The sequence below is a fragment of the Oenanthe melanoleuca genome, chromosome 2 (genome assembly GCF_029582105.1).
Source record: "Oenanthe melanoleuca isolate GR-GAL-2019-014 chromosome 2, OMel1.0, whole genome shotgun sequence".
Lineage (NCBI taxonomy): Eukaryota > Metazoa > Chordata > Aves > Passeriformes > Muscicapidae > Oenanthe > Oenanthe melanoleuca.
The window spans coordinates 91,570,769-91,584,393 of record NC_079335.1 but is presented as its reverse complement, the minus strand read 5'-3'; the positions used below and the strand labels follow the sequence as shown (position 1 = coordinate 91,584,393).

Here is a 13,625-nt window from a genome sequence, read left to right as displayed (position 1 = left end):
AAGGTTTGGTGGCACCAAATTTTCTTGCTCCCTGAGCTTCTGAATGTCTGATTTCCAGACTGCCCAGCCTGGGGCTATCCCCTGTAAAGTGGATAACTGGTTACAACCTATGTGTAGGCAGCTCCTAGAACAGCCTCTTTTACCCTTCAAGGCTTGACTCGTAGTCACACCACACCAACAACAGAGGCAGTGTCACAAGACACAGTTAAGTGGAGTGAGTGGATGGGCAGATTTGGCAGGAAACAGAGACAGGAAGGGGAAGGAGGAAACAAAAGCATGCAATAAAGATAATACTGGAATTTCCCTCTAAGTCAGGGATCCTTACCTCATGTAGGATGTTGGAGATAGAGGCTTTGGTTTGGCCCACTGGTAGGGATGCTGTGGCACTGACAGGTACTGCTCACAGAAGTTTCCTTTCCTGATGTGCTGAAAGCTGGAGAAGTCTTCTGGTGACAAATCAGCAGTCGGCGATATGGTCCCATGCTCCTCGCCAGCCGGTTCGGTTTTGAGAGTCATGGACGGGGTGTGATCAATGGCGGTCTTCCTCGACTTGATGGGAATCCCGTCGCTCATGTCGAGGGTGCTGTCGGTGGTGAGGGCGTTGATGGCAGCCACGATGGCGGAGCTGGTGTACTGGTTGGTGTTCCCCAGCCACGTGTCGTCCGTGACGCTCACCCGCGGCGAGCTCTGCGGAGAGGGAGTAGGGGAGTGGTGTGGGGAATAGGAGGTCTGCCGGCCGTTGAGGCTGTACTTCCTCTTGTTGCAGGGAGAAGGAGGCCTGGAGTTGCGAGCCCCCAGCCAGTTCTCCTCTGTGATGCTCGTCCTGGGAGACGTTGACGGAGAGTGCCTCGGGGAGCTGAGCAAAGTGCATGCCACCATGCTGCGCTGGTAGCCCTCCTCTGTGTCCGTGGTCTTGGGAGAGACGCACGGGGACTGCCACGGAGAGGTCTGCGGGGAGGTGTACGGGTACGAGTAGTTGGACTCGTAGGAAGACGCTTCGGAGTTGCAGCTTCTGGAAGACAAGCTACTGGCTGGACTGAGGCAGGACGGGTCTCTGTACGCCTCGATGTTCGGCAAGTTCAGAGTGGCGGTGGAAGGAGACCGCTTGGCGTTGGGGATGGCCTCCTCCACCTCATCGTGGAAAAACTGGTTGTTGTTGTGATGCAATCCCATGTAAGAGGTGATCTCAATTCTGGGGCTCTCCAGTGCTGGAGCTCCATTAGGCCTCATGTTTGGCGGCAGGTAGTACTCGGAGGCTCCGCTGTCAATGTGTCCTCCGTATCCAGAGGGATGGTTTGTCGATGGGACAACTGAAATGACGGGATTTGATGTCTGCAGGCCATGACATGGAGTTGACAATGAGGAATGTGCCACATTTAGGGGCAAGCCAGCATTTACATTTGAAGATGCATAATTATAGTGTTCTGGAAGAAACAAACAAACAACAAAGAATGACATGAGGTGCTGCACAAATATACTCACTTAGTAACATGCCCAGCTGAAATGGAGGGACATGGCACAACACACAAAAGCACAGCTCCCCCTAACAACCCAACCCGCAGGCGTGCCATGCTGGGGGAAAGGCTGCAGACTAGCATCCTTGAAAATGCCACTAACTGAACAGAACAAGACAAGATATCTTGGGATGAGGGATGTACACACACAGAGTTGGTCTTGAGGACATGGTTCTTTGGTGAAGAGCAAAAAACTGAGTCTTCAAACAACATTGTTTCAGGATTCTGGGAGACTAAAGCATTCAGAGATGCAACTGAAGAGATGTGTTTTTACATAAGCGAGCCAAAGTCCCTCCCTGAAAAGTTGGAATACACAAAAAACTGGACAAAAAAACAAAAGTGGAGGCAGACTAAAGCAAAGAACAAGATCAACTGCATTCTGTTAAAAAAATTATACACAACCGAAATTTCCATTACAGCAAGTTTCCAACTGGTTCCAGTTAACTAGGATTTTGGAAAAAGATGGCTCTATTGATCTGCTCTGGTTTCTGGGACCACTTATCCTCCAGCCCAACTGGCAGAGGCCAGGTGAAGGATAAACATGGATGTCTCACTACTCAGTGACAGCTGAAATTCCACTGAAATTGCTGGTTATTGCGCACGCCACATTGAGCGCTGCCAGCAGCGCGCTCTGGGCCAGCTCTCCAGCCATTAACAGTGCCGGGCCCACAAAAGAGAGAGCAGAGCTGCACAGCCACTGTGCAAAACCTGGAAGGGGACAGATCACATCACAGCCTTCTGCCAGTGGGCTCCCTGACCGAGCACAGGGAACAACATTCCCCTCGCATGCCTCCATCCCTGCTGCTCTACAGGGACCAGCACCTCAAACTGGTCCACACGGGATCATCTCTGCCTTGTCTTGCTGTCTGCCTGCTGAAGGAACTCCTTCAGCTCTGCTCCCCTGTCCCAGAGATGCACATGTGATTCTTTTTGCCACCCAGAGATATGAGGGGGATGTCCATTGGGGAAGTGGGCAGCCCTCAACCAAGGACAACATGCCCCTGGTGCTCTGAGCTGTGGTGGGACGAGGAATCATCATCTTTATTCTTTCTGATATAGGGAGGCTCTGTGCCACCAGGACACACGAGCCCTAATGCCAGTATCTCTTACTTTACTGAGAAAAGAGAGCAAAAGCTTTCTACCAGGGACAATGACTGCTGAGCTCTGAGTCTGGGTAACACTGGTGTGTAGGTTCCTCTCAGCAGTCTGGAAACTCACCCAGCTCTAGCCCCAAAGCTGTGCTTGCAATGCATCAGCCTTCCCTGAGGTTTATTATGCCAGCAGCATCACTTTCCTGCAGGACAGAGGGAAACTCTACATCCCCCGTGGCCACAGTCAGTCCACATGGGAAGCCTGTCCCTTTCCATCCCAGGAGGCAAGCTCCCCTGGCAGTCACCTCAGAAGATACAGAAAGGCTGTGTTAATTACTGCAGCTGCTATTCCCGGGGCAACCAGGGAGCTCTGCAAATGCAAACGAGCCTCCGAGCTGGTAACCAGCACAGCCAGCTATTCTCTTTCTCTTGTTTATCAGCTCAGCCCTCTCTGGTGTCATCCACCTGTGATCCCATGCTCACCTTTCTGGCTGGCAAGGACTCCAAGGCAAACAGTACTTAGGAAAAATTAATGCGCTGTGGCAGCTTCACAGCAACTCCAGCTGATATATGTCACAGCAGGTAACAGTCGGGAATGATGAGCAACAACAGCTTTTGAACTCGCTCTCTAGCCTGCCCTCAGATACTGGCCATTTGCTCAGGAAGGGTCATTAAATTACACTGCAGTGTGCCACAAATAACACTGGATTATTCAAAACATGCTGAAGCTTCATGCTCTATTCAAACAACAAGGGAGGCAGGAAATACAGCAAAAGAGGTGCTGCTTGACAAAATCCAACTGCATTGGTCACATCAAGGTGCAGATCTGCCTGGGGGATCAGAATCTCCTTCCAAAATCAGTTCCCTTTTGTTGCTGCCCTGCAACTTGGCCACACCAACCCAGTGTCACCACAACCACCACCACTTCCCTCCTCCCCTTCATGGAAAAAACCTTCAACATAGCACAACAGTGGTAAGACCTTATCTGTTTCAGAAGTTAGCTCAGAAAAAGGTCTAGAGTAGTGCCTTCAGGGCAGCTGCAGCCCCTTCACTGCTTCCTCCAGCTCCAGAGGAAGGTGATGTCCATGGCACCACACTGCTGCTGGGACACTGGCTATGCTCTTCTTCCACATACCCTTCCACAGCCTCCTGCTCTGGCATACAGCTGGAAGGCACTGCTGACATGGCACAGCTGGGAACCATTCCCAGCTGGTCCCTACCATGCAGCTGGACAGCCCAGGGACTGAGGGCTGAGCTCTGCACTCACCAGGTGGGATTTGCCTCTGATGACTGCAGAGTTGGTGCTTTTAGATCTCGTATTAAAAATAAACAGGTAAACAAACAAAAGAACTGGGATAAGAACTGTGAGCCCAGCAGTTTGCTCAAATTCTAATGCACGACTAGAGTGAAATTCAAACACTGCAGTCTTGCTGGAGATCTGCAGCCCAGGCTGAACTGGCAATACAAAGCTCAGACAGGCCTTTGGAATAGAGTTTTTAAAAAAATTATTAAAAGACAGGCTCAAGTACTATGAGCAACAAGTTCCCTAATTCACATGACAAGAAATAGCCACTTCTAGAACTATTAGGCATTTTTTTTAAAGCCAACTTTTAAAGGGCCAAGAAAAATGACAGTAGCACGCAAAATAGTAAGATGCAAGATCCAAAGCCTTCCAAACATATTTAGATATCTTAAAATTACAGGCAGCATGTAGAAAATATGTCCACCAAATATAAAAGCCTCAAAGGGCAGAACTAGGAACAAGACAGAGATCTTGGTTTGCAGGCTAAAACCCACCAGCTACAATTTCTGAAAAAGCTCATTCTCCAAAACTTCTATATTTACAAAATTCACCAAACACACATCCATAGTCAGAATTTATAACATGCTGATGTTTTCCTCACCAGGGTGAATGAGACAGGTAGAAATAAAATGCTGCATCACGTAATGTAGCTATGTAGGATACTCTGACAGTCCTGAAGCAGATGAAAGGCAGGTAATGCCTTTGCCATGGCGTCACTGTTGTGACTCTGATTCACAGAGGCACCCAGAACCAGTGTACTGACTACCAAGACACGTTTAATAAGGTTTTTTTATATCCTGAACCAAACCCCAGTGAAGGTCTGCAACAGTTCTGTTCCACCAAATCCACACTTAAGTCTAACTAGGACAAGAAATTGGACCCTTTTGAGTTGTGAGCACACCTCCACATATTCCATTTCCCTTTGTAGCAGTTAAACAGCTCCTTTTTCCCTCTAGTTAATTTCACAGCAAGCAAGTTTTATCCTTTCTGTCATTAACGGGCTGATCCTGCACGGCACTGAGCACCATCGTTTTTTGCTTACATGCTTTAAATAGGAATGGTGGACACCTGCAGCTTGTAGAGTCCTTAAAGAAGATGAGGGCTGTCTTATGTTGCTCAAGATGAAGCCACATCTACATTTGTGTTTAAATTCATGCTTTCAAAACTGCCTAATGGAGTTAGGTACTCTTCTCGGACTTTGGCACTTAATTGGCATAGGCCCCTCCACTTTAGACACTTAGGTGTGTAATCACTAGAACACTCATCTGAAAATCTTGCTGTGAAACCAAAAACTGCCTTCTTCTAAAAATTAGGAGCTCATAACAACTATTTGGACACCGACATTGTTCCAGAGAGGTGGGCAATCGGGGAGAGCTAGGAAGGTGCAAACACCTTCGCTCATATCCTGGCAGGCTGCGTTAGGCAGGCAACGATTTGCAAACCTGCTAGAATTTACAGGCTAAAAGATAAGGCACAGAGCAAACAGCCCCGCTCTGAGGCAGCGTTAAGTCATCCACTTGTACAGGAGCTCTTTACGGTGACCCGCTACCACCGACACTAAGCGAGTTAACCACGCACCAGGAAGCGGCAACCTTCTCTCTCTGCCGGTCCCAGGCTCGCTCGCCCGCCTCGTTCCCACCTCAAGCATTGCTTAAAGCCATGAAAACAGACAGCCGGACCGAGACACCAGAGTTGGGAACAGTTGTGACCCGTGACAAATTCACGCCCGTTATTTTTATTTGCGGATGACCTTCAAGTTAAACCCTGAGCCTAACTCCGGCTCACGGGGGGATGGGGAAAGGGGGCTGAAGTGAGTTTTCAACCGGCCCATCTCTGCCACGGGCAAGACTCAAAGCCAGCAGAGGAAGCCGTGCAAGCGTCAACGCGGGCATCGGGGCATCTCAAACAACTCCAAACTTGTAAAAACTCTGCACCGGCGGTCCCCGGGTTGTCTCCCCTTGCACCTCGTTCGGCCGCCCGGGCAGGACTCTATCCCGCTCGCCGCTTCCCGGCGCGGCTGGGGCGACAAGCACCGCCCGGGGCCGGGCCGACCTGTCCGGCCGGGACTGCCGGCTCCCCCGCCCCGCTCCCCGCCAAGGGAGGCAGCCTTTCCCCCTCCCGAACGGGGCAGCGCAGGGACGGCTCCCCGCAGCATCCCTCCGCCAGCACCCCCGGCCGCCCCGCCGCGACCCACCTCCACCCTCATCGCTGTGCTTGAACTCGAAGAGGAAATCGAAGTCAAACTCCTGCTCGGCCTCCATGCCCGTCATGGCTCCCGCCGCGACCCCCGCCAGCTCCGGCAGGCTGGCGGCGGTGGTGGCGCGGCCCCGGCCCGCCCCGTCGGGCTCGCCCGTCGCGCCCGGACACCTGCAGCGGCGGGCGGGCTGCGCGGAGCCCCGGCACGGCGTGGGACGGCGGCCGCCGCTGCGCTCCGTGACGTGACCTCGGCCCCGACGGGCGGCCTGTCTCGCTGCCGCCGCCGCTGCCGCCGCCTCCGATCCGCCCTCCCGCCCGCTGTTGATGTTTCCGGGTCGATGCAAACAAGCGCGGTGCCCGGCCCCCCCCGCACCCTCCCGCCGGGGCTCTGCCCGTGCTCCGCGGGGAGCCCTGCCCCACCCGCGGGACCCGGCACCGGGCAGACCCCGGACCGCCGAGGGCTCGCCGTGGGCGGGATGGGCAGCCCGGGGGTGGGTGGGCAGCGGGACTTCACCTGCTCCCGACCGGCGGGGGGGCCGGAGCGGCTCCTTCCGCACTTCGGCGGGAGGGAAGTGGGGAGGTAGGGCTGCTCAGCCCACTCGGGGGGGACACCGGCGTGTCCCCTCTCCGCTGACAACTGATAAATGTTTCTTCCGTGGGTGCCCACCACGCCGCGTCTGTGAGCCAAGAGGCTCCGCTTTCATTTATTTATTATTTATTTCACTTAGTCGCAGCACCCACTAGTGCCAGCTGCTATAAAAAGCGCAGTAAAGCGGGGCTCGGAACGGTGCCGGCCGCCTCCGTGCGCCGGGGACGGAAAGGTTCTCTCCGGGCCATGCACACACCGGCAGGGCGCCTGCAAAGGGCTCCAGTGGCCGTGCGGGCACGGCTCTGCCCTGCCTGTTCCTCTTCCCGGGATAGAACGGGATACAAATTAGGGAAAAGTAAATGAAAACTTTATGTTTCGAGGTGCTTTTCTGTCCTGTTACACCAGGCCAGTCTAAAGGTTCCCGCCCTAGCAGCTCGGCTCGGCTCCTCAGTTGCCGAAGTTTCAGGCCCGGTTTCAAAAGGAACAGTTTTTTTCAGCAGTTATGGAAATAGTATTCTCTTATAAACTCAGGGAATACCATTTTCCAGGCTTGCGACCGAAGTCTCCGTCCTAAACTGCCAGGAAAACACTTTTTTTTTTTCCATCTGAGCCTATTATACTTTTCCCCCTCGTCTCCGGGACGAGCCTCGCTGCAGGCTGGGCTCTCGCAGGAGCCGAGCTGGGCTTTGCCCCGGAGGGGCCGTGAGTGCCGAAACGCCGGGGCTGAGTCATCCGGGTGTGCTAAAGGCCTTGGCAGCAGGGAACCCCTCCCTGTGCCTGCCCCGACCGTGGTCGCCCCGGGGCGCCGGCTCAGGCCGAGCCGTGCACATCCCTCAGCCTTTTACCCCGGCGGTGGGTGCGGATGTGCCTCCTGTCCCCTTGCCCAGGCCTACAGGCGGCACAGCCACCTCGCCCCAGCCGCAAAGCCCCGGTTCCAGCAGTGCCACCCCTCCCTGCCGCCGCTCGGCTCCATCTCCTGGAGTGCCCCGGCGAGGAGAAGCCCCCCTAGTGCCTCCTGCCCTCGAACCTTCGTCTCTCCTGCATGTGGTACCTGCAAGGCTGGTGAATTGTCCCACACTATTTTCAGACGGCTTGATTTGCCAGTGACATCAGTATTAGTGCTGTCGATGAAATATTTCGACTGGCACCCTTCCCGTGGAGAAAGAGGACAGATGTGCCATGCAGAGGTTAGAAACGAAGTGATACCACATGTGGGGACAGAGTAACAGCGGCCCTGCTGCTAGTAGTCCAGTTTGAAACAGTGTCATTGAACTGAGGAGAGAGAAACGAGGATGGGGGGGCGGTGCGCTCTGGCAAGGCCATTTCCGTGTCACCAGCCTCCCTCGCACGACCCACGGACCGATCCACCAGCTCGGTCGCTGCCCACCCAGACTCTCTTGGAGTTAACTGGAGTTGTTCCAACTCCATAAAGCAGGGATGCATCAGAAGGTCTGCTCCAGCTGCAGCCCCCCAGCCTGAAGCGGAATTTAACTTGTCCACGGCACTAAACCTGGCACAAAAACTGGCATTTTCAAAGGCAAAGGACTCCACACCTCGCCACCACCCACAGAAAAAAACTAGGTCCTCCCACTGTGACTTTTTGCGCATTTCTTCCCAGACTAAACAAGAAATAAAGTATTTTCTTTGATTGTTGTAGTTTGGCAATCAAATGGCACCTTAATTTGCAGGCAGCAATCCTGACGTGCAGGGCTCCCCTACGTGTTTCCTGGATTGGGTCACGCTTTCTGGCTGGACTCATTTTCTTAGTCCCTTACAAAATACACCACCGGGGAAGAGAACTATCGATGAGGGTTGGCACATTTTAACACAGGCATCAGAAATGCCACAGAAATAAAGAGGGGGGGATTTTTTTTTTTCCTTTACATGAGGCTGCTGAACGCTGTTTATGTCAGCTGCCTCTGGATGTAATTTTTACGTTTTACAAGTGGTGTGTTCAGTGCCCTTGGAGCCCAGGGCATTGGAAGCGCCGTGTGTGCAGCTTACGGATGTCTGAGTGTGCGACTGGCACGCCAGCCACTTCTATTAAATACAGTATAATTAACTTCCATCCCAAAAGGCTCTCAGCTTCACAAGCGGAGCCACAGTCAGAGCCGCGCTTGTAGATTTCGCACTGGCAGGATCTTGTCAACTGCAATGAACCCCTAGGGTGAAAACATCTGTGTAAAAATAAAAATAAATATATGTAAAAAAAAAAATTTAAAGAGATTGGTCTTGAGCTCCCTTCCAGCTCTCTGGGGATAAACCCAGGGAATGGAGTCCCGTTGTCCCACCCTGCGGAATGAACGTGGCGGACACGGACAGCCACCTCACTTCGCTTCCTCACAACTTTCTCTGCCCGGGACGTGCGGGCTCGCTGCCCGAGCCTCAGTAGCAACTGCCGGATAGGGAGGAAACTTGGGAGCCGGGGAGCAGCCGGGAGGGAGCCGGGAGCTGCCCCGCACCTGCCGCGGCGCGGAGGTGATGCCCGGCGGGGATGCCCGCGGGTCCCGCTAGCGCGGCCGAAAGGCGCCGTAAGCGGCGGCAAGGTCCGAAAGTTTCGGCGGCGGCAGAGCGGTGCTGGATAGCGATGCTCCGCGTGGATAACAGTGTCCCGATCAGCAAGAGGAGAGGGTGAAGTCGGTCCCCTCTCCAGCCAGACGCTACCCCTGGCAGAGCCAAGTTCATCCCGGAGAAGCTGCGCGCGTCCCGAGCCCCGCGGCCACCATCTGCCCCCTCTAGAAACTTTGCCGCTGCGTTTTCAGGGCACTTTTCGCAGCAGTGGCAGAGATAGAAGCCGTGATTCAGACAGAGACAGCGGGGCAAGCGCCCCCCCGGAGCCGGGACGGCGGCGGCAGGGCGCCCGCCCGCCGGGGGCGCGGGGTCCGCGGGGCGGCAGAGCCCCGCAGCCCGGCCGCGGCGTGCCCGCCTGCCTCCCTGTGCCGGGAGCGCCGCTACGGCGCCTGGCACTGCCCGGGACTCCTTCCTTTTCCCAGGAGCGTGGGTTGGCAGCAAGGATGGGCAGTATACTGACCTCCCCTAAATCAAACCCCGGGATGGGGAGGGAATCCCCGAGCGTGTGCCCCTGAGCGGACCCCAGGCGCCCTCGCAGCGCCGCCGGGAGCGGGCCCGGGCCCAGGACCGGCGGGAATCGGCCGGGAGCAGCGGCGCGGCCGCGGCGGCGCCGTGCGAGAGGCGAAAGAGACACCTATTGGCAAGCGGCCGCCGGCGAGCCTCCGGCCGGCCGCGGGGAAACACCGGGGGACACCGCCGCCCGCCCGCCCTCCGCCCCCCGCAGCGCCGCCCGTTACCTTCCTCCGCCGCCTTCATGGTGCTGCCGAGCGGGCGGGCGCCGTCCTGCGGGGCCGCCGCCGGCCTCTCTCTCCCGCTCGATGGGTCCCGCGACGGCGGCGCGGCGGCGGCCGGCGGGGCAGCGCTTGGCATCCACCCGGCGGGGCGGCGGAGCCCGGCGCCGCGCCCTGGGCCGCTGCCGGCCCCTCGTCGCCTGTCCCGCCTGTCCCGCGCCCCCCCCGCCCGCCTTCACGACCCGGTGACCGGGGCCGCGCCGCCCCCGGCGTGGTAGCCGCGCCCGCGGAGGCACAGGAGCTCGCCGCCGCCGCCGCCCCCCCGGGGACGGGGCATGGAGAGGAGGGCGGGTGTGCGTGGGGACTTCGGAGGCACTGCCCGCGCTGAAGCGGCGGGACGGGGCGGCGGGCGCTGCCGCCCGCGGAGAGCTGCAGCCGGGGGACGGGGGCAGTGAGTGTGCGGAGCGGGGAAGTCTCGCTCTGACGCAGGGCTGCGCGCCCGGCGCCGCCTTTTTAAAGCTGGAAAACACCCCCCCTCCACCCCCCCACCTCCCTTCCCCTCCCGGCCCCTCTCCCCGCCCCGGCCCCGTGATGTCAGCCGGGCCCTGGCCCCGCCGCCGGCGGGCGGCCAGCGGGAGGCGGGCAGCGGCGGGCACCGACGGGCCCCGGCCGCCCGCCCGCCCCTCCGCGGGGCACGGCGCCCGCCCAGCCCCGGCCCCGCCGCCGCCGCCCGCGGGGTCCCTCAGCCTGCGGCAGCCGGGTGCCCTCCTGCGGGAGAACGGGCGGCGCGCCGGGGTCGCAAGGTGAGGGTGGGGGAAGAAGGGAGACCGGGGAGCGAAAAAGGCAGGCAGGGAGAGGGGGAAAAAAAAAAAAGAAGAAAAAGAAGAAGAAAAAAAAAAAAAAAAAGGCGAGGCAGCCTCGCATGCTGAAATCATTATGTAAAAAATCGCAGGCTTCCCCCGCTGTGGAAATTTGGAAAAGAGCATCAACTGGCAGGCGAGAGAAAGGAAAATCCCATTCTGCTAAATTACTAACAGACCCGCGGACTCGGTTTCAGTCGCTCCAGATTTATTATTATTATTTATTATTATTCTGTAAATATCTCAGCAACACAGTTGTGTCTCATCCCTTCGTAGCGGGGAGAAGGAGAGATTTCCATCCCACAGCGACTCCTTCTCCCACCTCCCATCCCCGGGATGCCCCGTCCCGGCCCCCGACGCGGCCGTGATACCCCGGCCCGGACGGGAGCTGCTGAGCGGGACCGCGCCGCCCCCGCTGCCGCTCCCGCTCCGTCCTCCCTCTGCCCCCACAGCTGGCAGCAGGGGACCATTCCAAACTTCTGGAATGGGACGTGCGGGGAGTTGGGGCGGCTTCGAGCATATCTGGTGTGTGAAGGAAAAAAAAAAAAAAAAAAAGAAAAGGGAGAATCATAAATCTAGTGCCTGAAACCCATGTGTGGCTGGAAATAAACCCAGTATAAACGAAACCCTGTCTGCTTCTGGGGAACGGGAGCCCGCGGTCGGTTCTTCGGAGCGGGCTCCTCCGCTGAAGAGCGGCGGGAGACGGTGCCCACCAAGGGGCGCGCAGCACCCGCCGACCTCGGCCGTTCCCTCGGGTGGGGAAACCCCGAAACCTAAACAAAAAGGGCGACGCTTTTCTTTCAAGGAAAACCGAACGGGAAACAGAGGGAAGAAGGGGAAAACAGAGAGGGAAGCCCTCAGCCCCGGCCGCCTTTCCCGGCCTCCCGCCTCCCCTCAGGCCCGGGGACGCGGGGCGCCGCCAGGGGGCGCCGCGGGGCGGGGAGGCGCGGGGCGGCGCCGGCAGAGCCCCCCCCTCCCCTCACACACCCTCCCGACGGGGCGGCCCCGGGGCGGCGCTCGGGGGCCGCGGTGCCCGGGCCCGCGCCCACCGGGGCGGCTGCCGGGGCTGCCCGGCGCGGGGGGAGGCGGGGGGAAGATCCCGGCTGCTTCCCGGGAGGCTGGGGCGGGGGCGGGCGAGAGCCGCGCTGCTCTCGGCGGGACTCTCCTTTCCTGCCGCCCCCCCGCCCCGCTCCCCGCCGAAATGACGGAATCCCCCGTCTGTTTCCTCCTGTTTAATGCCGTTGCCCGGACCACCGTGGCGCCGCTCCAAGGCCCCGCCAGCCGGCGCGGGCAGGCGGCGGCGAAGCGCAGCGCGGGCCCCGCTGCCGCCCCCCGACCCCCGGCCCGGCCCGGCCCGGCCCGGCCCGGCCCGGCCGCCCCCGCAGCCCCGCGGGGCCGCCCCGCGGCCGCCCCGCCTCCGCTGCCCTCGGCCCCGCGCCTCCTGCCCGCCTCCCCGCGTTTGTTTACAGCCGCTACTAGGAGAGACTGTTACACGGAGCTTATTTTGGGAGCCGGTGATGACTAACGAAGTTAAAAGGAGCTTAGAACAGAAAACAACCTTATTTTTAGACGGCTGTTGTTTCAGTGGATCATTGTAGCAAACGCGCCCCGGCGTTTCTAAAAGCCACGTCCCCGATGCCAGGTCTCTTGTCCTGTGCTGCCACCGAGGCTCGCACACCGGCTGGCCCTCTTTGCTTTGCTTCCCTACATCTCCTCCCTGAATCCTGCCTATGAGTGCTACGGCCACCACTGGCCTTCCTGATTTTGAACTTCAGGACATTTTCTTTCAACAGAAGTAAAAAACAAGCTAAAAAATGAGAGGAAAAAAAGTTATGAAGGCATTCAGAGGTCACTTTTCAGTGACTTCTGGAGCTGAGTTAGCAGGGACCAGCACTGGCCTCCCTGTGACGTTTGAGAAAAGGGCTGATGATCTTGTAGGGCTTCTTCTCCTCCCAGGGAAGATGTGAGGAGCAGGTCTCCACATCTAGCTTCACTCCAAGCAGCTCCCTGGGCTCCAGCTAGAAATCCTCCCTTGTCATCAGTGCTGTGCCACTGTGTCTGCCCCCATCACTGGCATGCAGCCTTCTCCTGCTTTCCACAGGAATCCTTCTGCTGGGTCCTATTCTCACCATCCACGTCTGCCACAGCGTTGTACGGGTTCCCTGGGCAGTCGCTCTCCATCCGCATGCCCCACAGCAAGGAGGGGGTGAGCTGCTGCTTCCCTTCCCTTCCACAGAGCTGGCTGTGCTTGAAAACCAAGCGCTTGCTGCTCTTAACCAGTGATTGGGTTGAACAGCTGTCCTGCTCTACACCTTTCCTCCGTGGCTGAGACAGCATGCAGTGGCTTGCATGGCCCGGGTCACGCTGAGAAACTCGCCTGTGTGCTGCTCGTGGGAGACTGCACTCGGTGCATTGCAGCTCCCCCGAGGGAGAGCAGCTGGACTGGGATAAGAGTGTGGTAAGAAAGGGGACAGAGCAGGCCACAGAACCTCTGCCTTTTTGGGTTCCCACCCATTTTCCACTGCCCTGACAGTTCGTGCTGGAGAAATCAGAAGAAGAAAAACACTCTGTATGCTGTAGAAGGAGGGAGGGTGGGAGTAGGAAAGGAGCTGCCTCTCTCTCCCCTCCTCTCCCAGACGTGCAGGGCAGTGCCCCAGAATCGCAGCACTTCCCACCACCGGTGATTGCTGGGCTGGGCCCCCCAATGCTGGAGCTGCCTGCGGATCCCAGAGCGATGTTGGCATTCCCTGTGCAGCTTGGCCATCTGATA

The 13,625-nt window shown here is 57.9% G+C and overlaps 1 protein-coding gene across 6 annotated transcripts in view; it reads right to left on the bottom strand.

The window, feature by feature from the left end:
- Positions 1 to 10,466, bottom strand: part of NFATC1 (nuclear factor of activated T cells 1) — a 107,006-nt gene extending 96,540 nt beyond the window's left edge. For 5 of the 6 annotated variants that reach the window (XM_056483897.1, XM_056483899.1, XM_056483901.1 and 2 more), the window contains exons 1-2: positions 10,002 to 10,466; positions 326 to 1,424 (exon numbers count right to left, since the gene is read on the bottom strand). In XM_056483897.1, coding sequence (XP_056339872.1) covers positions 326 to 1,424; positions 10,002 to 10,134 — 1,232 coding nt within the window. In that variant the 5' untranslated portion in view covers positions 10,135 to 10,466. Of the gene's footprint in view, positions 1 to 325; positions 1,425 to 6,102; positions 6,349 to 10,001 lie in introns of those variants that run through there. The other variant, XM_056483898.1, reaches the window with a different exon arrangement.
- Between the last annotated feature and the right edge of the window lie 3,159 nt (positions 10,467 to 13,625).